This window comes from Diceros bicornis, chromosome 16 (assembly GCF_020826845.1).
Source record: "Diceros bicornis minor isolate mBicDic1 chromosome 16, mDicBic1.mat.cur, whole genome shotgun sequence".
NCBI lineage: Eukaryota > Metazoa > Chordata > Mammalia > Perissodactyla > Rhinocerotidae > Diceros > Diceros bicornis.
In genome coordinates, this window is record NC_080755.1 from 67517351 (window position 1) to 67541026 (window position 23676).

Below are 23676 nucleotides of genomic sequence, written 5' to 3' on the forward strand. Positions count from 1 at the left end.
AAACATGGCTGTACTCATGTCAGGACAGGTAGCCAACTCATCTCTGACTGCAGCCATGAATCAACCAATTCCGTGCCATTGGCTGATACACTTAAACACAAGGGATGCAGGAAACCGTGTTCTGATTAAGTTGGATCTCATTGAGGGTACTAGCTTGCCATTTTGGGTAAGGTGACCAACAACTCAGAATGTTTCAGTATCCTACAGTCAGGACACCATTCCTAAATTATTGTGACAAGAGTTCAGTCACTTATTTTCTCTAGGCTCCTTTTTTTCAATATCCAAAATCTGTACTATTTGTCTTTATAGTATATATTTCTTTAAAAATCTAGTACACTTCAAGTCCTTTGAAAACAAAATAGCACTAAGGTCCTCAACCACTTAACTTGATAAAAATTGAGTTATTTTTTCTTATTGAAGCCAGAGAAATATTTTGAAGCTTTATATTGCTTCTGAACATTCGCCAAGTTATCTGAACATGGCACTTTGCTTTGCTCTCCAGTAGCTGCAATGGCCGGGCTTTGGACAGCCGAGCACTGGACAGCTGGGCCCTGGGCAGCAATGCAGCCTGTCTGACTCCGTCACTGTGGGCCAGTCTGTGGGAGGTGCTGTGCTGGGGCCTGGGAGGTGCTGGTCTCAATAAGCCGGCATTTAGTCAGGAGAAGAAAACATAAATTCAGGATAAGTTAAATGATAGTTAAACAGGAGCATAGGGCAGCAGCATAAAATAAGCCTCAGATTGGAATATAAGTAATTGCCCAATGAGTAATTTATCTAGGAAGTTCTGAGCAGAAATCTCAGGTCACAGTAAATTTATAAAATGCCTTCAAAGGTAATCAAGGGAAGCAGAGTGCACATCCTTTGCAAAACAGAGAGGAAAGTACTATGCTTTGAAATAAAATATCCTGGTTTTGATACTTATTTGGTAACCAATCTTTTTATTCTAAGAGTATAAATAATCCAGGCATTACAATCAGACTTATTGCTCTAACAAGACCAGCCAAGCCTGAGGGTCACCTCTGCTCATGCTGTGTCTCTGGGGCCAACACCTGCTGGACACAGCATCTGTTCAGTAATCACTAGGTGGATCAATTCAACAAAAAAGCAACATTTCCTCCTCCTTCCTAAACCATATAATTTTCATTTCTTACAGAAAGTGATGTATTTGTAACAATAATATTTTGGTGTTCCTCTTTTGAAGGTCTAATTCTGCTTTGGATTATTAAATTTTGCTCATGACGAGTACAGTCATTTCTAGTTTTCTGGGTGCTACCAGTATGACAGGAGACTCATCCTGTCTGTGGGTACTCACCCTCTCCTGACTCCACAGATGACTTTATTTATCCTGAGTGGTCTGTGGCCTCTTATGAAAAGCCCCCAGCACTGAGATGCAGGTGTCAGGACTAGTCAGGTGACCATGGTCAGCCAAGCCAGCCATGTGCTCCTGAGTGTCTCTGACTTGTAGCTGTGGCCTCAGTCGCCAGTTCGTAGACAAAATTTTTAATCATTTCTACTTCAAAACTAGCAATGAACAGTTGCGATCTGAAAAAAATTTTAAACACTGATTCTAGTAGCATAAAAAAGTGAAATACTTGGTATAACTCTAGCAGCATATGTACGGGATCTGTAAGCTGAAAACAGAAACACTGATGAAAGATTTTAGAAAGGCTCAGATGCGCATTCGTGGGTTGGAAGACCCAGTTTTGCTGGACATTGACAAGCTGATTCTGAGGGTTATGTGGAAAGGCAAGGGCGCTAGAATTACCAAAGCCATTTGGAGACAGAAGAATCAAGTCGGAAGACTCACACTACCCGACGTCAGACCTTCTGTGAAACAGTAACGAAGGCGCTGTGTTATTGGCAAAGGAGAGACACAGCCGTCAGTGGAGTAGAATAGAGAGCCCAGATATACAGCCACACACGCCACGATTTTTGACAAACCTGAAAGGAAACCCAGCCGAGGAAGGATCGTCTTGTCAACAAATGATGTGGGAACAGCTGGTCGCCCACAGGCAAGAATGGAACGTCAGCCCACACCTCACACCTCCTGCGGCAGTTCACTGAAAATGAGCCATAGACGTAGAATGTAAAACTATAAACCTCTAGAAGAAGATGTGCATCACCTTGGCGTAGGCCAAGAGTTTTTAGATATGGGGTCAGAAGCATGATCATAAAGGAAAAAATTGATGAATTGGACTTTATCGTAATTAAAAACTTCTTCTGTGAATGACATTGTTAAGGAAATGAAAAGACAAGCCACAGGGCCGGCCCCATGGCTTAGCAGTTAAGTGCGCACGCTCCACTACTGGCGGCCCGGGGTTCAGATCCCGGGCGCGCACCGATGCACCGCTTGTCCGGCCATGCTGAGGCCGTGTCCCACATACAGCAACTAGAAGGATGTGCAACTAAGACATACAACTATCTACTGGGGCTTTGGGGGAAAAAAAGGAGGAGGATTGGCAATAGATGTTAGCTCAGAGCCGGTCTTCCTCAGCAAAAAGAGGAAGATTAGCATGGATGTTAGCTCAGGGCTGATCTTCCTCACAGGAAAAAAAAAAAAAAAGACAAGCCACAGACTGGCAGGAAATATTTGCAAAGCACACTTCTGACAAAGGATTTGTATCCAGAATATATAAAGAACCCTCAAAACTCAAAATGAAAACAACCCAGTTTTTTAAATGGGCAAAAGGCCTGAGTTGGTGCCACACCAAAGATGATGTACAGATGGTTAGTAAGCATATGGAAAAATGCTCAACATCGTTTTTCATTAGAGAAATGCAAGTTAAAACAGCAAGATACCACTCGAAAATGCTAGAAATAAGCTGGCAACGATGGGGAGCAACAGCAGCCCCCGATCATCGCTGATGGGAATGCAGAATGGCACAGCCATGCTGGCACACAGTTTGGCAGTTTCTTGTCAAGTTAAACATACACTTACCATAGGACCCAGCAGTCCCACTCCTAGGTATTTACCCAAGAGAAATGAAAATTTATCTTCCCACAAAATCCTATACACGAGTATTTATGGCAGCTTTGTCACCACTGGCAAAAACTGGAAACAACCAGACGCCCTTCATCCTGAGACTGGCGCAGCCGTGCAGTGGGGGAACATTCAGCAATCACAAGAAAAACCATCAGTTCAACAACACGGACGGATATCAAATGCATTTTGTTACACAGAAGCCAGACTCAAAAGTCTGTGTGGTCCCATTTATCTGACACTCTGAGAAATGCAAACCAGTGGTGCCAAAGGTTTGGAGGTGGGAGAGAGGTGACTGAAAGGGCACACTTTTGGGGTGAGGGCGATGTTTCGTCTGACACTGTGCTGGGCACGTGACTGCGTTTGTCAGAACCCTTAGAACTGCACCCCGCGAGGAGAGGAGTCAGGGGAGATGGGATGCAGACTGTGACAAATGAACCTGACGGCACGGGCGCTGAGTCACAGCCATGCTGGGTGGGGGCAGGCGGGGAGGAGAGGAGCTGCCCTGAGTAACTTGGGAAAAGTGTCTGACTGTGAGTCTGCTGGGAGGCTGGAGGCCAAGAGAGCCACACACCCCGGGACTCCAGTGGGTCATGTGTTTCTGTGGGGAAACTGCTCTGTGTGTGGACCAGGGTGAGCGCATGGTGCTGTGTGGTGGCTGACAAGAGCCAGCCTTGTCACTGTGAGGTGGGAGCTGGAACCACAGGGACTGGACGGCTGGTGCGCTGCTGTGCCGGTTGGAAGTCAGGTGACACAGTGAGTGCAGGTACAGACCGATGCAGGAAGAACCACGGACGTGTCCTAGGTCGTCCAGTGAGCGGGGTTGCAGTGGCGGTGAGCACGCCTGGTGTCCAGACCCCAGTGAGAGGAGACGCCGCAGCATCATATGTTAGATGGAGCCCCGGTGCCTCAGAGAGGGAAAGTAAGGTGAGCCTGGTGCAGCTGTGTGCCAGAAAGTAAGGATGTGTTCAAAGAAATGAACACTGACTATAATGACGGCACATCAAAATGGCCCAAAAGAGCTCCCAATGGCCAAAATGGGAACATACCGAGCAACAAAGTAAATAACAATGGTATTGCATTATAACCCCAGAATAAAATAAATACTCTAAGTCCATACTAATATAAAGAGAGGGAACTCCTCCCCACTGGAGGATTGCAGTTTCACATGGAGGGAATGAGGGAGCTGGGACGGCACCTCGGGAGCACAGGCATCGAGTGCTGCGGGCAGACCCTGGGGATGCGGAAGTCGGTGGGCGGGGGAGTGAAGAGAAACAGTATCTGGGTTGTCTGAGAATATTTTCCCAAGATGTTTTTTAATTACAAAGGGAAAAAATAGTAATTGAACAGTGAGACACCCAGCAGACATGGTCTTAACCGAGTGATCAGAAGTCGTGTCAGCAGTGTACTCAGGCCACGCCCTCCTGGTGTGGCACACTGGGGGACACACCGCCCTCTCTGTCGTGTCCTTCCCAGCAGTCCAGTCCTTAGAAGACACCAGACGAACCCAAACTGGGGCATTCCGCAACCTCGCTGACCGGAGTTTTGAAAAGTGTCCAGGTCGTTGAAGATGCGGAAAGAGTAAGGAGCTGGCCCAGATCACAGGAGCCTCAGGAGACGTGGTGACTGAGGCAGCGTGGGGTCTTGGCTGGGACAAGGGACAGAAGAAGGATATCCGTAGAAAGCTGTTGGCATCCAGATGGTTTAGTCAGACTGGACCAGTGCTAACACCTCAGTGCTGGTGGTGGTTCCGGGTCCACTTGATGTGCCAGCCGAGGGCAGCTGGGAGGGTCTGGGGGAGCCTCCATGCTGCTCCTCACGTCACCTCAGCACAAGTGGCTGACATGAATAGGCAAAGCCAAGAAGACCACCTCATCCTCCCTGGGAGAGATGAGGAGAACTGCATTTTGCAGATCCGTAGCCTTGTCCTTCCTAGCTTTGAGCTTTCGTAAATAGCTACTCCTGACCCTGGCCTGAAGCAGATGAATCCAGGGCAGTAAACTCACCTGTCAGCTTACACTCTGGTGAGCGTCCAGTTCTTGTTTAACCTGTTCAGAAAGATCCTGTGCAGTTACATTTCACGTTCATTTCGTATTCTGAGAGTTATATTTCCTTGGATGAAATTGAGTTCATCCCCTGTAGAATGAAGGAATGACAACTTGAGGAAGTCAGTAACCAGACTCTCAAACCATGGGTACAAGAAACAGAAGTGGCCGTGGAATGAACCTCAGGAATCAGGATACTGTGTGAAAAAGCCCACGGCCTCCTCATGCCAGCCACCACTTCTTGACCCGCCCCTGCACCCGTGTCTTCCATCCTCTCTTCTCTCCTGAGGAGGTAGAACGTGCTTAGTGGATAAGAGGCCCTTACTGGGCCAGCCCCGGGGCACAGCTGTTAAGTGCGCATGCTCCGCTTCAGCAGCCCAGGGTTCGCAGGTTCGGATCCCGGGCGCACACAGATGCACTGCTTGTCAAGCGACGCTGTGGCGGCGTCCCACATAAAGTAGTGGAAGATGGGCACGGATGCTAGCCCAGGGCCAATCTTCCTCAGCAAAAAGAGGAGGACTGGCATCAGATGTTAGCTCAGGGCTAATCTTCCTCACAAAAAAACAGAAGCCCTTACTTGCTCCCGAGTCAGAGAATGTTCTTTCACAGGTCTCTTCCTCGACCCCGGGGCACGCCGGCCCCACCTCCCTTGAGAAGTTGTTCTGGTGGTTCCCACTGCATCCCCGCCCTTTAGTCGTCCTGTATGATTCTTCTACCCCTAGACTCCTGCAACGTGATTGTCATTATGGGAATGTGGAAAAAAATACCATTTCTCTTTGTTCTAGGAGGAATCAGAGAGAGTAAGTTGAGGAGGCAGACTAGGAGAGTAAATTAAAGTGAGAAAAGCGGTTACAAACGCAGGGCAGCAGAAGTGCTAGGGCTTCTGAGCAGTGGCCTCACACCTATCTGTCCTGCTTGTGTGTAATCATAGGTACAGTCCGTGTGCACATCAACATGGCCTGTCTGTGTGTTACATACAGTGTGGCCCTTAGCGCTTCCATAGTTCTCAACCACATTAAACAATCATGTTAGTAATTTTCTTCCTGTGATCTTCAGGTGGATTAATCTTTCCAAAAATTTGCTTGGTTTTATTTTTTACAGTTTTGGTTGATGTGTAATGGAAATATACCTTCTGAAGTCTGTAATTCTAATATGAAAATGTAATGACAAGCATTTACTGAATGCGCAGTAGGTTTCTGGCATTATGCTTATTTCATTTCATCCCCACGAGGTCTGTAGTGTTAACATTTCTATGCACAGAGGCACACAGAGGGCCAGTGCATGCCCAACACAACTGGGCAGGGGTGTCCAGGCCATCCAGGTGCTCAGCGCCCGGACAGAGTTCCTGCTGGTGGACCATCCCGTGCGTCTGAGTGAGGGGATGGTGAGACCGCTCTTCCTCTTCCTGAACAAATGAAGAGGCGCTCGCGCCCGGGAGAGCGGCTGCACGTGCCCACAGGTCCACAGCAAATGAATTGCGTCCATGCGTGGTATGTTTGTGCCACTGAGCGCAGTGCGATTTTTACTTTGGCCTCTCAGAGCTGAAGTCTGGGGACTGTGAACAAGCATCGCATCCAGCAGCAAGTGGTTACACGTATGTTCAGATTATTTCTCCAGTTCCTTATTCTAGGATGGTTTGCGCTCATCTTGTCGTGTTTGCTTCATGAATCTACAGTCTGCTTGGACACAGGAGCGCTGACTGTGTGTACATTTGATGGACTGTCTTTAACAAATACCATCTGATGAGTTTGCATCTCCTAAGACGAGAAATGGCACGAGTGTTCCCTATTCATCTTTCGGTATATAAATTGATAATTATGTCACATAAATAATATTGAATAGATGTCAGCAGATCTGGCTACAAAGTAAATCTCTTATTTTTGTAAAAAAAATAAAGTTAAATTTCCTTTCAAAATATTCAAATAAAATTAGCCACATAGTTAATTACATATGAATTTTGTGGCCAAAGGCCAAACACCCACTAGTAGCCAATCAGAGAGGCACACTTGGGAAATACATGCAAAGAGAACCTATTAAAATATATAAATGTTTAAATTTAATGTTTTCTGCCTTTTAATAGATTGATGGATTTGAATCTTACTCTACACACTTACACATCATAAGGACTCAGGCTCAGCCAGCATTTTCACAGACTGACCATTGTAGGCAAGGAGGGCACTGAAGGTGCGGTAATCGCCTTCTGTCTCTTCTGAGAAATTGTCAGTCAACTCAAGGCAGATGGATTCAGATCCAGACCCCCTCTGGGTGTCGTCGTGGCAGTGCACTACGCCGTGTCTCTGTGTCCTCTGTTGGCTGTACAGGTTCATGTGTGTGTGGCGTTTATCACTTTCTGACCCTGAGACCTCCCCCCTCGGCTTGTTGTGGGAGCCTCTTCCTCGGGGGCCGCCGACCTGCAGCAGGAACTGGAGGAAGTCGCCAGACTTCTCATGTTTCCTCATCTGGACGTGGAAATGTTGTCTGCTCTGTCCAACCAAGGCATTCCGTGGCTCGAGAGGATAGATGCAGAGGTGCGGGATCAGCACAGTGGTCCACGTGACGCCACGGTGCTGGTGGTGTGTCGGGCTTTGTCCTAACGCCCAGGCCTTTAACCGACCCTTGGCACCAACAGGGCAGTGTGGTCTTCCTCCTTGGGTATGACTGTCTTTAGGAGTGTGGTTAGACCAGCCCACAGGCTGACATTCTTCTATCCCAACCCATCAGTAATAACCTGTGCTAAGTTTTAAAAGTGAAGGTTATTGCACGAGAAACCATTCTGTTTGTCTGTGTTGGACTTATCTATGTGACATCTTTTCCAGAAAGGCTCTAAGGGGTAATGAATTCTGACTTCTGTTGTGATAGACCACCCTTTTTCATCTGAAAAAACTAAAAAGTAAATATATAGGGATGTTTGTTCCCAAGCAATAAAGAAGTAAAGGGAGATTATTTTTACTACAAAGAAAGTCCTTATCCCCTGGTGCGTTTCACTGTTTGTTTAAACACATCGACGCCTGGGTCACTAGGAAGCCAAGGGACCTATAGCTACAGCTTAAAGGTCACCAAAGGTCAAAGAAGAGAGGACCCTCTGCGTAAGGTGTGCACAGCGCACAGCTCAGATGCACTGGCAGGAAGACAGGCGGTTGGCTGGTGTGTGGGTTGGGCATGGGGGCCTGGGGTGGGAGAAGCACCACACCCGGCCCCTGGAACGCACGAGTAGCCATGTTGTTGCTGTCTGTTAACTGGGCTGTCCCTCTTTGCCCTAGGGAAGATCCTTGTGCTTTAAGACCTTCCTCATCTGGGTTTTAATCAGTATTTACCAAGGTAAGACAGCCTACTTCTCCTGCGCTGAAGATTGTACTGTCTTATATTAGTGTTGTTTTCACCTTCTAGTTAAATTCCAAAGGCTTAAAATTCCGTCAGCGTTTAAATATTGCTCTCTGTTCATCAGGTAAATCTGTATTTGGCGGCTGGCCTTCAGGCCTTGTCACAGCGCAGTGTGGACCGGTGTTGTTTGCTCATGCATGTCACCTAAAAATTGAGCTGCTTTTAATTAAATGTGAATCCAGAAAAATTGGACAAAAGCGCTTGTCACATTGTGTACGCCACACAGTGGTTTTCTTTCACGGAGTGGTAGTGAGACTCTGGGAAATTTGAATTACCTGATCAGAAGTCCTTAGACACCCTGTGTTTGGTGTTCCAGATAAATGGGGTTGTTGAAAGTGTGAGTAACAGATGGATCAGATATATTACAGGTAGATATATATATAACCTGTAGATAGATAGATGGAACAGGTGGGTCAGATATATTACATTAAAATTTGCAGTGGTCTACGCTAATGGAAGTGGAGGCAAGGCTTTTCCTCTGGAGTAAAAAGTTCTTAAGCCTCTGCTTGGTCTTCCTGACTGACCTAGCTAGTACCACATCTTATCTTGTTTGTAATCCAGAGTTTAAATAAATTGTTAGTCAGCAGCAGTGTGGGTATGTAGTAATCCCATACCTGTAAGTGCTGTTAGTGTCGCTTAGCTATTTCCATGATCGGGTTTCCAGCTGGCTTACATCGGGATCGCAGTAGAATTTCCCATCTGGATAGGAGAAGTTGTGGGTGGGAACCCCACTCCCCTCGCTGTCTTCCAGGAGGCATCCTCATGTACGGGGCCCTGCTGCTTTTCGAGTCTGAATTCGTCCACGTCGTGGCCATCTCCTTCACGGCCCTCATCCTCACCGAGCTGCTGATGGTGGCCCTGACTGTCAGGACGTGGCACTGGCTGATGGTCGTGGCCGAGTTCCTCAGCTTGGGCTGCTACGTCGCCTCACTTGCCTTTCTAAATGAATATTTCGGTAAGTTGCCTTGGAATTCGTTTTTGAATAATTATCTGTTATTGGTTTTTAAACACTTTTTATTGTTACTTCTTATTGTATTGTCTTAAATTGCAGACCACAATAAAACCCACATCAGAAAGCTTCACAACGCAAAAGCTTATTTTGATGGAAAGAGTAAACTCCTTGCAATAATTTATAAAATTAAGATTTTCACCATCTTGGCTTTAAAAAGATGTTGGTCCTTTTTTGTAATGAAAGCAGCTGATGCTCCGAGGAAGAGGGCTTCCCGGTGGAGCCCAGGCGCCCACAGAGGCAGCGCCCTCCTGCCATCCCCTCTCGACACAGAGGCCACAGGGCACGGAGATGGCGGCCTCGGCCCGTTAGCAGCCCAGCTGCATCAGCAGCATCTTCAGTGGCATCAGAGACGTCGTCCTCGGCACTGTGACTCGGGGTTCCTGAGCACACGCCGTCCTCCCCACCTCTCTCCCATCCCATGTCCCCTGTTACCAGCCAGGTGACCTTGAGAAAGTGTCACCCTCCTGAGCCTGCTTCCTACGTGCAACTGTGGGACTAGACCTGGCAGTGAACGCGAGCACACAGTAGGTGGCGCTAGTTGTCGTCGCCCTCTTCCTCGTCACCGCGTCCTGCAGACTGCAGAGAGCACAGGTTGGAATTGCCCGAGCCTCCACAGCCTCGTGTGCCCTGCTCACTCCTCCCTCCCCGAGTTCAGGGTCCCCAGGACCAGCTGAGGAGTCGCCCTGCCTCCATCACAGGCGTTGGGAGGAAGCTGCTGTGAGCTCACTTTTGCGCAGCGCCCGTCCTGGGCACCTACGGTCCTCCGTCCCTTTCCAAGGCTTCCTGCTTCCCCATCAGCAGCCAGCCGCTCTGACCCGCCTCACCTGGCCCACTTTATCAAACCCAGCTTGGGGCCGGCCCCATGGCTTAGCGGTTGGGTGCCCGCGCTCCGCTACTGGCGGCCCTGGTTGGGATCCCGGGCGCGCACCGACACACCTCTTCTCCAGCCATGCTGAGGTCGCGTCCCACATACGGCAACTAGAAGGATGTGCAACTATGACATACAACTATCCACTGGGGCTTTGGGGAAAAAAAAAAGGAGGAGGATTGGCAATAGATGTTGGCTCAGGGCCGGTCTTCCTCAGCAAAAAGAGGAGGATTGGCATGGATGTTAGCTCAGGGCTGATCTTCCTCAAAAAAAAACCACCAGGGGCCGGCCCGGTGGCGCAAGCGGTTAAGTGCGCGCGCTCCGCTGCGGCGGCCCGGGGTTCGCTGGTTCGGATCCTGGGCGCGCACCGACGCACTGCTTGGTAAGCCATACTGTGGCGGCGTCCCATATAAAGTGGAGGAAGATGGGCACAGATGTTAGCCCAGGGCCGTCTTCCTCAGCAAAAAAAAACAGGAGGATTGGCGGATGTTAGCTCAGGGCTGATCTCCTCACAAAAAAAAAAAAAAAAACCACCAGCTTGTCACTCTTCTCCCCAGATGTCAGGCCTCTCCAGCCAGAGTTTGAGAACCTCAAAAACTGTGGGGTGGGTTACTTACTTCCCTGTGTCAGCCCACATTGCCTGATGTGGCTAATAGGACTGCACACGATTTCTGCTTCAGGGTTTTTAAAATCAGGGCAGAGAGAAGAGAAAGAGTGTGGTCAGATGAAGCTGGAGGCAGGGTCTGTCCTGAGGGTCCCCAAAGCCTGGTGTGGTTCCCAGTGGTGTGGACACTGCTCCTGCATCCACACTGCACATCAGAGACACCGTTCGGGTGCTGCTTGAGAACGTGAGGCAGCTCTTTTCCTGTTCTGAGACAAAATTTTCCAGAAGATTTTCAAAAAAGGGACAACTGCCTCATGTCCCCGATGGTGTGTCCTCACCACTGTGACAGAAGCTGACCGTCACCTTCTGTGCTCACGATCATGTGCGGAGCCAGGCAGACATGCTCTTGCCACTCTGGGTTACGGGTGAAGACACTGACTTCCAGGTCCCTCGTTGGCTCACGTCCGTGTGTCCGACGTGAGCAGCAGAGCCAGACGTGGACTGAAGCTCACCCCGGGGACCCCTGGATGACACCGCCCGCCTGCCGCCGGTAAGTATACCCCGAACCTTGTCAGGCAGGCCCCGCAGATACTCTCAGTGCAGGCCTCCTTCACGGTCACGTCCCATGTCAGGTGCTGTGCTGCTGTGCCGTGAGGTTCAGCAGGAGCCGGCCAGGCCGACTTCGCAGGCAGAATTCTCCTCTGGAGAAGCGGAGTCATCCTGGAAAGGAGGCCTGTCGATTCCGACCTCCAGACTGCTAGATCACTCTGGAGTGGCCCGTCCTGCAAGCCCCAGGTGTCACAGGAGTGCCGGTCCACTGTGTGGTGTCTCGTGGTGAATGTGTGGGAGAGCCAGGGTCACTGAGCAGGCGGGGAGAGCCTGGCAACACAGACGAGTGAACCTGGAGGAAACACACAGAACTTGAGAAAATCAGAGGGAAGAGCTACATCCATTAACCAGGAACAGGGTGCTGAGAGCAGGAACGAGTCCTCGGAGCTTAGAAGCCTGAGAACAAGGAGATAAATGGAAGGACTGGAAAGTGAAGTCAGGGAGACTTCCCGAAAGTAAACAAGGCGGAGACGCAGAGGAGGGTGGACACCACGGAGACTGCATGGTTGTCCAGGAGGCCAGCGCTCGGACCAGCGGGGCTTTCGAAAAGAGAAAGCAGGCAGAGGCGGTTGCTTCGGAAATGGTACAAGGAAAACCCAGACCTGAGGTCCACGGGGACTGAAAGGCCCCACCAGGCAGCCCAGCCCACGTGTGAGAGCGGGTCCACACCAAGACCAGCTTCCTGGAAGTTTGGAGACACCCTCAAGGATAAAGAGAAAGTCCTGGAAGCATCGAGGGAGGAGCAAAACCAGCTTGGTGCAAGGGGTCAGGAGCGAGGATGGCACCGAGCTTCACGAGGCACTGTGGAGGCTACGAGGCGGAGCCTAGGTTCACAGGAGGGCCGCGTTCAACCTGAGGAGGAGAGCACCCGAGGAGGAGAGGAGGAGAGCACCCGGACAGCCAAGGCCAGATCAAGAAGCAGGTGTGGGCGCTCTGGGGAGGGAGGGAGGCGGAAACGGTGCGGACACGCAGGATGCAGCGAGAGCCAGTGTCAGAAGCATCGACCAAGGAAGCAGGCTGATCAGAAGATGAGCTCTCTGCAGCGGTCCTCAACCCTGCCCCCAGGCATGAGTGTTCCGCAGACCAGGGTGACCTGGGGTCCCTCTGCAGGAAGGCGGGGGCCCGGAGACCTGCGAGTTCTCCACTTTGCATGTTCACTGTACCAGCCTTTCCCAAACTGCTTTGTTCCTGGAACCCCCTCTTTGAGGCCTGTTAGCATCTTGTGGGACAACAATGCTTCACAGACAAAAAGAGTGGATGCTGTGGGAGTGCTTGCTCGCTCACGGGGCTTTTCTGGGGTGGGAAGCAGATGCGTTTGGTCCCTCCTTTGGGCAGGGGTTCAGCTCCCCATACAGCCAAGGTCAGCCATCACCAAGAAAGCGTCTTGCCCGTGCTGGGCACCAGTGGGCCTGGGTCCAGATTGGCCTGTGTGGCCTCGGCCAGGTGCCTGGAGCTGTGTGAAGCTCTGACGAGAACAGTGCCCGCACCACGGGGCTGTGGCAGGACCGATGGCCCCCAGCGGTGATGTGTCGTGGCAGCATCAGCTCTGGGTTCTCAGGGACACTAGGGAGACTCGCCAGGACCCTGCTTGCACAGGTGCAGGACCCCACGGTAGGGCCCTTCTGTGGCTGGGGTGGGATGGGGAGGGTCTCTCGGACCCTTGTAGAGAAGCAGCCGTGCGCAGCCAGAAGCTGTGTGAGCACCGATGTGGAGGGACGGAGCCAGGCTCTGTGCCCGGGGTAGGAACGAGGGAGGGAAACAGGGCCGGCGGCCTCACAGAGCGACAGAGAGGCGGGTTCTTCAGAGAGCAGGCGCTTGACAGAGGGGCCGCGTGTGTGACTGTGACGAGGCAAGGAAGAGGTGAGAGCAGAGTCCTGCGTGGGGCCGGAGATGAGTCAGGAAAGGCCCGCGTGGCCCGCAGAGTCGAGGACTGGAGTGAGGGGATGCCGTTAGACTCGCCGTCCTCCAGGTGCTGCCAGGCCGTCCTGATCAGTTCTCAGACCGCGGCGTCGCACTAGCAGGTACGTCGGTGTCGGTGCACTGGCATCCGGTCAGAAAGCTCATCTTAAGGCAGAGAGCACTGAGCAGACATAAGACTGAGCTGTGAAGTGACAGACGCCCCACGTCATGTGGACTGGGCGGGACACACCCTCTCCTGACCCCCAGTTCCCTGCCCTGTGAACTGGAGGTGAGGCCTCTCTCCTCAAAGGGCCAGGCTGAGGATGAGCAGTAACACATTCACGTGTTAAATTTAGAGGTGTATAAACAGCGTGTACAAATCTCCTTTCATGGCAGGTACGTAAGGGGGTTTTGCGTTTTGAGCCTAAATCCCTGTGGGGCTTCGTGGATCCAGAACCCAGAGGGAAAGGTTTGGGTGTCTGACTTCAAGCTGCAATAAGCTACTTATTGTATTTCAGTCATGCTCAAAAGATCGTATGGTGACACGCAGTGAAACAAATGCATTGCCCGCTGTCATTTCTATTGCTTCTTAATGTATTTCTTTATTTGTTAGCTAACCACTTGGAATGTCCTGATATCCCTTAATCTGTACTTTCTTGTCTTTCTCCCCTTTTTTCTTGAACAGGCATAGGCAGAGTGTCTTTTGGAGCTTTCTTAGGTAGGTGAAGTTACCATTTCTTTCAAGATTATAGACATTTAGCAGAACAGTGAAGGTTGAGATACCTAACTGATCAGGACGGCCTCCCTCTAACTCACTGTTTCTCACTAATTCACTAACAGTAAGCGTCTGCCGAGGGCTTTCCCCACATGGTGACAGGCACGGGCCGCTGGCTCCTGGTTGGGGTTCTGCAGCGCAGCGGCCGGGGAGGGGGCCTCAGGCATCCTAGGCCTGCTTACGAGGATCCCTGTCCAGAGGGTGCCATTTATCCCTCCCTGCAGTGTTTTTGCCCTTTAAGTTTTAGTGGTTGAGCCCTGGAAGACACCTTCAGGATTTTTTCAAAATATGGTTTAACACAGACTGTGACCCTGTCCTCTTCGGGTCCGGGACACTGTACATGGCCCGGTGGATTTTCCTGTGCTGTTTTTGTGTCTGAAAGTCCATGAGTCCTACTGAGTAGATCTTTTTATCCTGCCCTCTGATGACAGTCTAAGGGATTTCTGCCATTCTTAGAATCAGACTCTGTAATGTCAGGGTTTTCATCTGCCTCTCCTGTGAGAAACTCAGGTGGCCCGTCGTCAGGCTGCAGCTTGTACGGTGAGTAGAGGTCTGCCTGTGGGGCAGGGTCAGGGCGACTGGTACAGATGTTCTCCGTGGCGGCGAGGCTGAGGTGACAGCACGGCCACCTGTCGTCACGCCTCCAGCAAAGTTGCTGTCCCTTAGCAGGAAGAAGGAGGTTGGCCTAGATGGTCTAAACAAATCACAGAGGCATGCTACATGGTGCCACCCAAGACCAAGCGCCTCGGCGCATGCCTGTCTACGCACAGCAGAGCGTTGGCTGATGTTCCTTACATGCTCACTAACACTTGGGTTTCATTTATTCTACTAAAAGGATTCTTTGTACCTGGTATACAGGTGAAACAATGCTGTGACAAAGAAACCTGAGATTCCGCGTGGCCGTCCCCGTGACGTTGGGTAGTGACTTGGAAGGCGCAGGAGAGAGCCTCAGGCGGCGGGAGGCCTGCGGCCTCCTTGGCTGCCTCTTACGCTTGTTCCTGAACTTCTTTCCTGCAGATGTTGCCTTCATCACAACTGTGCCCTTCATGTGGAAGGTGTCAGCCATCACTGTGGTCAGCTGTCTTCCACTCTACGTCCTCAAGTACTTAAAGCGGAAGCTGTCCCCCCCCAGCTACTCCAAGCTCACCTCCTAGGGCCACGCATGCCATGGCTGCTCCAGCACCTTCCGACTGCTGCTGTGGACGCAGGGTTTGCGGTGGCTGCGGAGAGAGGCAGTGAGAGGAGTGGAGCTGAGGAGAGAAGCCTCCTGGGGGCAGCCCTGAGACGCGCTCGTCAGTGCAGACTGCACATCCCTTCCTTTTCTGTTGTTTCCAAAATTTAATTTCCAGATGAACCAGCCTGAGTTTCTATTGAAAATGAGCCATGATTATTTCACTGTTACTGTAAAGCATTCATCTTACTCTGCTGCTCTCAGAATTAAAATGAAAGTTTATTTAATATTCTGCAAATTCTAACATCAAATTCTTTCTTTCATGTCATAATATAGAAAGACGTTCCTACATAACTTGAATAAAATCCAGACGCTGTCAATGCTGGTGTCTGTCTGCTGTCCTCACCAGGGATCAAGTGTCGCTGCCAGCACCTCTGTGGTGCACGAACGTCTATATTCACACCGACCCCAGAACCTCCCCGCGTGCACTCTCCTCCTCTTGTTCACACCATCCCCAGCACCTCCCCGTGTGTGTGCTCCTCCTTATGTTCACACCGTCCCCGGCCCCTCCCCATGTGTGCACTCCTCTTATGTTCACACCCTCCCTGGCCCCTCCCTGCCTGTGCGCTCCCCCTCATGTTCACACCGTCCCCGGCCCCTCCCCATGTGTGCACTCCTCTTATGTTCACACCCTCCCTGGCCCCTCCCTGCCTGTGCGCTCCCCCTCATGTTCACACCGTCCCCGGCCCCTCCCCATGTGTGCACTCCTCTTATGTTCACACCCTCCCTGGCCCCTCCCTGCCTGTGCGCTCCCCCTCATGTTCACACCGTCCCCGGCCCCTCCCCATGTGTGCACTCCTCTTATGTTCACACCCTCCCTGGCCCCTCCCTGCCTGTGCGCTCCCCCTCATGTTCACACCGTCCCCGGCCCCTCCCCATGTGTGCACTCCTCTTATGTTCACACCCTCCCTGGCCCCTCCCTGCCTGTGCGCTCCCCCTCATGTTCACACCGTCCCCGGCCCCTCCCCATGTGTGCACTCCTCTTATGTTCACACCCTCCCTGGCCCCTCCCTGCCTGTGCGCTCCCCCTCATGTTCACACCGTCCCCGGCCCCTCCCCATGTGTGCACTCCTCTTATGTTCACACCCTCCCTGGCCCCTCCCTGCCTGTGCGCTCCCCCTCATGTTCACACCGTCCCCGGCCCCTCCCCATGTGTGCACTCCTCTTATGTTCTCACCGTCCCCGTCCCGTCCCTGCCAGTGCCCTCTTTCTTATGGTCACACCATCCCCGATACCACCCCGAGTGCGCACTCCTCCTCATGTTCTCACCGTCCCCAATACCTCCCCGCATGTGTGCTCCTGCTTATGTTGGCTCCGTCCCCGGGACCTCCCCACGTGTGCGCTCCTCCTCATGTTCATGCCGTCCCCGGCCCCTCCCCGTATGTGCACTCCTCCTCATATTCACCGTCCCCGGCACCTCCCTGAGTGTGCGCTCCTCCTCATGTTCACACCGACCCGGCACCTCCCTGCGTGTGCTCCTTCCTGTATGTACACCATCCCCAGCATCTCTCCAAGTGTGCACTCCTCCTTATAGTCACACCATCCCTGGGACCTCTCTGTGGCTAGCACTCCCTTTTATATTCACACTTGTCCCCTACAGCGAGATTTCACAAGTTCTTGAGTTCTGACATAAAGAGCTGTTCTCTTCGCACACACTGAAGCCACGTTGAACAGAAGGTTATATTTCTGCATGTAATTACTTGGCAGCTGGGAACGTGTATTCAAAGGCACTGCTGTTAGGTAGAGCTGATTCTCAAGTCTCATCCTTTTATATTTGTAAAATCTCACTTAAACTCCAACACTGTGTCTTGTGTGTAGATGTCAGCCCTCCTGTAGACTCACCCCCCGAGGTGCTGCCTCGTGCTCTTGTTGGTTCTCCTAGTTTACTCGCTTTGTAAGCACACGCACCTAACTGATATTGTGATAGAAAAAGCCCTATATCTTCCAGGCTGTTGTTACGATTTCTGTGAGCCAGAGGAGTTGCTTTTCTTTAATAGGGATTTTTTGTGGGGCAAGGAGTTGGTTCCCTGTACTATGTATGGCGCCCTGGTTGTTACTCTAAATCTGCGTGTTGTACTATAACCCGTATCGTTACCCACTCTTCACCGGGAGTGCCTTGGAGGATTTCTCAGCAAATTTTTGAGGCTTCTTGACTTAAACGGGAGTTTCTTCCTGTCTCCTGAAGTCGTCTCGTACCAGGTGTCTTGGGTCTGTTCGCGTTCTTCAGCTTAATTTCTCATCAAATGTCACGGGTCCCCCATCTCCTGGGGAAGGCTGCACTGGGGCTGGAGAGTTGGTCAGCACCGGTGGATCTGCCCCACCGGCCATCCCATGCAGCTGCCTCAGGCGCCACCCACCAGCCAGGCTCCCTGCAGCAGCGTCTTCCCAGGAAGAGAGTCTCCAGCCACCACAGAAGTAAGGAAGCTGACCCTCTTCCCGGCACCGCCAGCAGCACCTGATGCGCTCAGCTGCTTCGGCAGGTCTGTCTCTGGGTGCTGGAGCCGCCAGGAGCCTCACGGGAGTCTTTTCTCTCACTGCCGCTGTTTCAGCTCGTCGTGGGTGCCGCTGGTTTTCTCCTTTGTGTTCTGGGTTAATGTCCCAGATCGCTCCCAGGTTTGGGTAGATCTGGGCCTCCTGGCATCTTCCGCCCTTCCATTGGAGCACGAGCGTGCAGGGGCTTGAACGAGAGGGTTCACGGGAATCGCAGAGTTTCCAGACAACGGGCTGTGAAATGGGGCCAGGCGATGGCCTGGGGCTGCAGAGTGCAGTGCAGTGGACAGTGTCTAAGGCACTGCCCACCCATGAGGCCGACCAGTGCCATTGGGATAAACTGTAGGAAGCCTCAGAAAACAAACCCAGGGGCCTGTGGGACAGCACGCAGAGCGACTTTGCAAACACAGAAGCTTCCTCAAGCCTCGGGTTATCAGCTGGACACTGACTGGCAGACCTAGTACACGTTACTCTCGAGAAATCGAGATGTATCAGGTCCACAGGAGGGGGCGTCGAGCCGAGATGTGCCGCGCCTGTGAGACAAGGACGGTTTCTTCGAGTGGCTGTCAGGGTTCCCTGAGACATGGATGGGGACGTCAGGAGCTCCAGGCGGTGGCTGTCACGCACAAAGCCCCTCAGAGGGACACCGACAGCCCTGCTTCTCTGGACGAAGGAGGAGAGCCGCTGATGAAAGACCATTGGACCCAGCGAGGCTCAAGCTTCTGAGCTGGACGTGGAGAAGGCGGCGGTCTCTGCCGGGAAGGAGCAGCATACCCCCTGCGGGGCGGTGAGGTGACCCCCGGTGTGTGGAGTGGCCCCAATCTGTTCCTGCTTGTCAAGTTCTGGAAGCCGTGTCAGCTCCAGAAGTCCTGCTCAATCAGTGATCTGTTGGTGAAAGCTGCCCAAGCCCGTAGGACTTGAGGCTTATTTCACCACCATTTGGGCCTGGGGAGTGCATTTTTATTGTTTTATAGCATAACTGGGTCTTTCCTTCTCTGCTGTGAGCTCCACGAGACAGGAGACCATCCTTCACTCAACGTTGTGTGTAGGTGTCCCGTGTGCCTGGCTGTGCAGGTGCTGAGCTCACAGCTGCGAATGTGACACATGCCGTCCCGGGGGGAGGCCACGTGGGATGGAGGACAGTACTCTGAAGGAGTCGGGGTGAGTAACGGGGGCTCCTCAGGGGTTGAGAGTGAAGCCGAGAAGTAAGGAGTAATGACAGCAGCTTACGCACAGGCCCCGAACTGGGGGACCCGGGGGCTGAAAGGCAGGACATGGAATGGCAGAGAGGCGGCCGGTGGGGTAGAGGCAGCAGGTGAGGCAGAGGCGGCAAGAGAAGCAGAGAGGCAGCCGGTGGAGTAGAGAGGGCGGAGGAGAGGCAGAGAGGCGGCAGGTGGGGCAGAGAGGCGGCAGGTGGGGCATAGAGGAGGGGGAGAGGCAGAGAGGCGGCAGGTGGGGCAGAGAGGCGGCAGGTGGGGCAGAGAGGAGGGGGAGAGGCAGAGAGGCGGCAGGTGGGGCAGAGAGCTGGCAGGTGGGGCAGAGAGGAGGGGGAGAGGCAGAGAGGTGGCAGGTGGGGCAGAGAGGCGGCAGGTGGGGCAGAGAGGCGGCAGGTGGGGCAGAGAGGCGGCAGGTGAGGTAGAGAGGAGGCGGCAGGTGAGGCAGAGAGGCGGCAGGTGAGGTGGGCTCACAGGCTGTGCCCGCCCAAGTGCCCTGAGAAATCCCTGGAGTTTCACGCCGAGAAAGAAACAGCACGTGCAGACACTCCGCAAGAAGTGTGACCATTAAGAACAAACACAGGAGGTCAAGGGAGCCAGGAGGGTGCATAGAGGGTCTGGCACGTGTTGTAGACCCCTAGTGAGTGCTCTCTTGTGAGCCAGGCTGGGGGGTTACAAGGACATCCCAGAGCAGCACAGAGTTGAAACGAGACGGGAGCAGAGGAGGGGTGTCTAGGGAAGGTGCAGGGGAGGAGAAGGCCAGTGTGGCGGGGAGGTGAGGACGACACAGGTTCTCAGCAGAGTGGAGTGTCACAGTGACAGAGATGGTTCGCGGGGCAGAGAGAAGTGCACTCTTTTGAGGATTTTTATCATGAAATCAAAGTAACACTGACACCAGCCTTGATATCAGCTCCCCTGCATTAAACCCAGCACATATGGGGTTAAAACCAACAGCAGTCGTCCCCTTTCCCTGCCTTCTCCAAGTTACATTGTCTGTAAATATCAGTTTCTTAAACCTTCCTATCCCTGAACTTCACAAGGCAGGTAGAAGTTACCAGTTGTTAAAAGCCCAGGTGGCCTCATGCCAGGCTCACAGGCTCAGTGAGCTTCCTCAGGTTGGTCAGGGAAACGGACATCCAGAGAACAGCAAGAAGATGAAGCTCCCAGACTCCAGCTCCTCAGTTTCCTGGCACCAGAATCCACCCTTCACCACAGAGGCAACCAAGACACCCGCCTGCTGATTCCCTTATCTCGCCATCCTCCTCCCTGCCAGCTGCCTCACAAGGCCAACTGCAGGCTGAAGATGAGAACTAACTGGAAAAGTCCAGACAGTCAAGGGAAGAGAAATTCAGTCTTCAAGGCCAAACGCAGGCCAAACGCAGGCTGGTGCCAGCCAGCAGGGCCACATGCCCCCCCGGCCCCAGACCTGAAACGCCAGCACACGCCCCCCCCACCTGAAACCCCAGCACACGCTCCCCCTCCCCCACTGAGACCCCAGCACACGCTCCCCCCTCCCCCACTGAGACCCCAGCACACGCCCCCCCTCCCTGAAACCCCAGCACACGCTCCCCCTCCCCCACTGAGACCCCAGCACACGCTCCCCCTCCCCCACTGAGACCCCAGCACACGCTCCCCCTCCCCCACTGAGACCCCAGCACACGCCCCCCCACCTGAAACCCCAGCACACGCTCCCCCTCCCCCACTGAGACCCCAGCACACGCTCCCCCTCCCCCACTGAGACCCCAGCACACGCCCCCCCACCTGAAACCCCAGCACACGCTCCCCCTCCCCCACTGAGACCCCAGCACACGCTCCCCCTCCCCCACTGAGACCCCAGCACACGACCCCCTCCCTGAAACCCCAGCACACGCCCCCCCTCCCTGAAACCCCAGCACACGCCCCCCCTCCCTGAAACCCCAGCACACGCCCCCCCTCTCTGAAACCCCAGCACACGCCCCCCCACCCCTCCCTGAAACCCCAGCACACGCTCCCCCTCCCCCACTGAGACCCCAGCACACGCCCCCCCCACCCCCACTGAGACCCCAGCACACGCCCCCCCTCTCTGAAACCCCAGCACACGCCCCCCCCTCCCCCACTGAGACCCCAGCACACGCCCCCCCTCTCTGAAACCCCAGCACACGCCCCCCCTCCCCCACTGAGACCCCAGCACACGCCCCCCTCCCCTCCCTGAAACCCCAGCACGCGCTCCCCCTCCCCTCCCTGAAACCCCAGCACGCGCTCCCCCTCCCCTCCCTGAAACCCCAGCACGCGCTCCCCCTCCCCTCCCTGAAACCCCAGCACACGCCCCCCCTCCCTGAAACCCCAGCACGCGCCCCCCCTCCCCCACTGAGACCCCAGCACACGACCCCCTCCCTGAAACCCCAGCACACGCCCCCCCCTCCCCCACTGAGACCCCAGCACACGCCCCCCCTCCCTGAAACCCCAGCACACGCCCCCCCTCCCCTCCCTGAAACCCCAGCACGCGCCCCCCTCCCCTCCCTGAAACCCCAGCACGCGCTCCCCCTCCCCTCCCTGAAACCCCAGCACACGCCCCCGCTCCCTGAAACCCCAGCACGCGCCCCCCCCTCACTGAGACCCCAGCACACGCCCCCCCTCCCTGAAGCCCCAGCACACGCCCCCTCCCCTCCCTGAGACCCCAGCACGCGCTCCCCCTCCCCTCCCTGAAACCCCAGCACACGCCCCCCCTCCCTGAAACCCCAGCACGCGCCCCCCCCTCACTGAGACCCCAGCACACGCCCCCCTCCCCTCCCTGAAACCCCAGCACACACTCCCCCTCCCCTACCTGAAACCCCACATAAAAACCCCTACTTTTGTCTCTTCGAAGGGGTGGATCTGAGTTCTAACTCCCATCTCCTGGTCTGGCTGCCTTTCAGTAATAGTAAACCCTTTCCTTGCCTTAAGCCTGGTGTTCCAGTTTTTATTTGGCCCTTCTGTGTGGTGGGTGACGAACCTGTGTTTGTGACCGGTAACAAAACCAGTCGGCTGAACTTGTTTGGGTGTTCTCCAGAGTTTTCAGATCATTGGGTTTGAACACAGTTGGGTTTTTGAAAGCAACTGTGATGGAGGCAGAGAGGGACAATGGGTGTGAGTTAAGAGAATTTAGACTAATTTAAACTAATGAGAGAAGTGATCTCAAGATGGGCTAATGGATGTGAGGAAGTGCTGAATCTTTTTTACCACTGTACCCCCAAGTGCCTTGACATCACTGCCATTCATTAATATACAAAGTAGAATGGATGGATGGTTGCGTGGGTGGGTAGAGGGACAGATGGAAGGGCGGGTGGGTGGGATGGATGGTTGGATGGATGGATGGATGGATGGATGGATGAGTGGATAAGTGAGTGATAGGTAGATGGATGCATGAATGGATGGATGAATGGATGTAATAGATGGATTGTTAGATGGGTGGATGGATGGATGGATGGATAGAAGGATGGATAGAAGGATGGATGAATGAATGCAATGGGTGGATGGATGGGTGGATGGGTGAATGGATGGATAGGTAGATGAATGGGCAGGTAGGTGGGTGGGTGGATGAATGACTTTCTGCTGCCCTCCGTAATCATGTCCTATTCCAGACTAGTGACTATCATCATGCCTTTTCTTCGATATATCTGAATGAGATAGGGCTACCTTGTGTTTATAAAGCCTGTAAACTCACACCCCATGAAGCCAGAGCAGATCTCGAGGCCATCTGTTCCTTCCTGTACCACTTAGGGCCAGGCAGAGGCCCTGCCTTGTTGAGGTGGGACAGTCCTGGACTGTGCTCATCCTCACCCAGCTCCTGAAGCGGGAAGGCTTGAGGACAGTGGGCAGGGGACCCCACCAAGGAGCAGACCCCTGCCCTGTGGGAGAGTGGCCGTGGCTCCTTGTACCTTGAGCCTGTGTCATGAGCCATGCAGGTGCAGGAGTGTCCCCAAGTGCCCCAAGAGGCCCCCATGGGCCACCTGCTCTCCCCTCCTCTCCAAGTGTCATCGAGAAGCCCGGGGAAGGGCCTCAGTGGCTCTGCCTTCCAGGAACATGGGTCAGGGTCTGCTGCCCCCGTCAGCTGGGCCCCCAAGCCCACAGCTCTGCCCGCCTCACTCAGTGTCACCAAATCCCACCTGCACACTGAAAACTTGGTCCAAAGGGCTGCACCCCAAACAGAAGCCAGCACCCATCCTCTCTCCCTCAGCCCAGCACCCCGACCCCCCTTCCTCCCTCAGGCTCCCAGCATATGAAAACCCATGGAAGGCTCACCTCGTGCTCCAGAGCTCATCACCCCAACCCCTCGACTCCAGAGCGTATCCACCTGGGACGGGGCCCACAGCCCGCATCAGTGACCGGGAGGGCCACCCTCTGCGTCCTAGGGCTGACAAGGGCCCTGCCACCTGCTCAGGCCTCTTGTCCAGGACGGTCTGATTACGTGCTGGGATTCCTTCGGTGGACATGGAGGAAAAGCAGGTCAGCAGGGGCAGCTGACCCCTGTGACACGGCCTCCATCTGGTCTTTGTGGGCCGGAAGAAACCCTGAGTTCAGAGCTGCTTGGTCCTGGCCAGACTACACCT

The 23676-nt window shown here is 53.6% G+C and overlaps 1 protein-coding gene across 8 annotated transcripts in view; it reads left to right on the forward strand.

Annotated features, from left to right (window-relative positions):
• Positions 1-15631, forward strand: part of ATP9B (ATPase phospholipid transporting 9B (putative)) — a 279064-nt gene extending 263433 nt beyond the window's left edge. For 5 of the 8 annotated variants that reach the window (XM_058557340.1, XM_058557343.1, XM_058557342.1 and 2 more), the window contains 4 exons: positions 8286-8343; positions 9158-9361; positions 14084-14116; positions 15191-15631. In XM_058557340.1, coding sequence (XP_058413323.1) covers positions 8286-8343; positions 9158-9361; positions 14084-14116; positions 15191-15327 — 432 coding nt within the window. In that variant the 3' untranslated portion in view covers positions 15328-15631. Of the gene's footprint in view, positions 1-6285; positions 6610-8285; positions 8344-9157; positions 9362-14083; positions 14117-15190 lie in introns of those variants that run through there. The other 3 variants (XM_058557341.1, XM_058557346.1, XM_058557345.1) reach the window with 3 other exon arrangements.
• The last annotated feature ends 8045 nt before the right edge of the window (positions 15632-23676 follow it).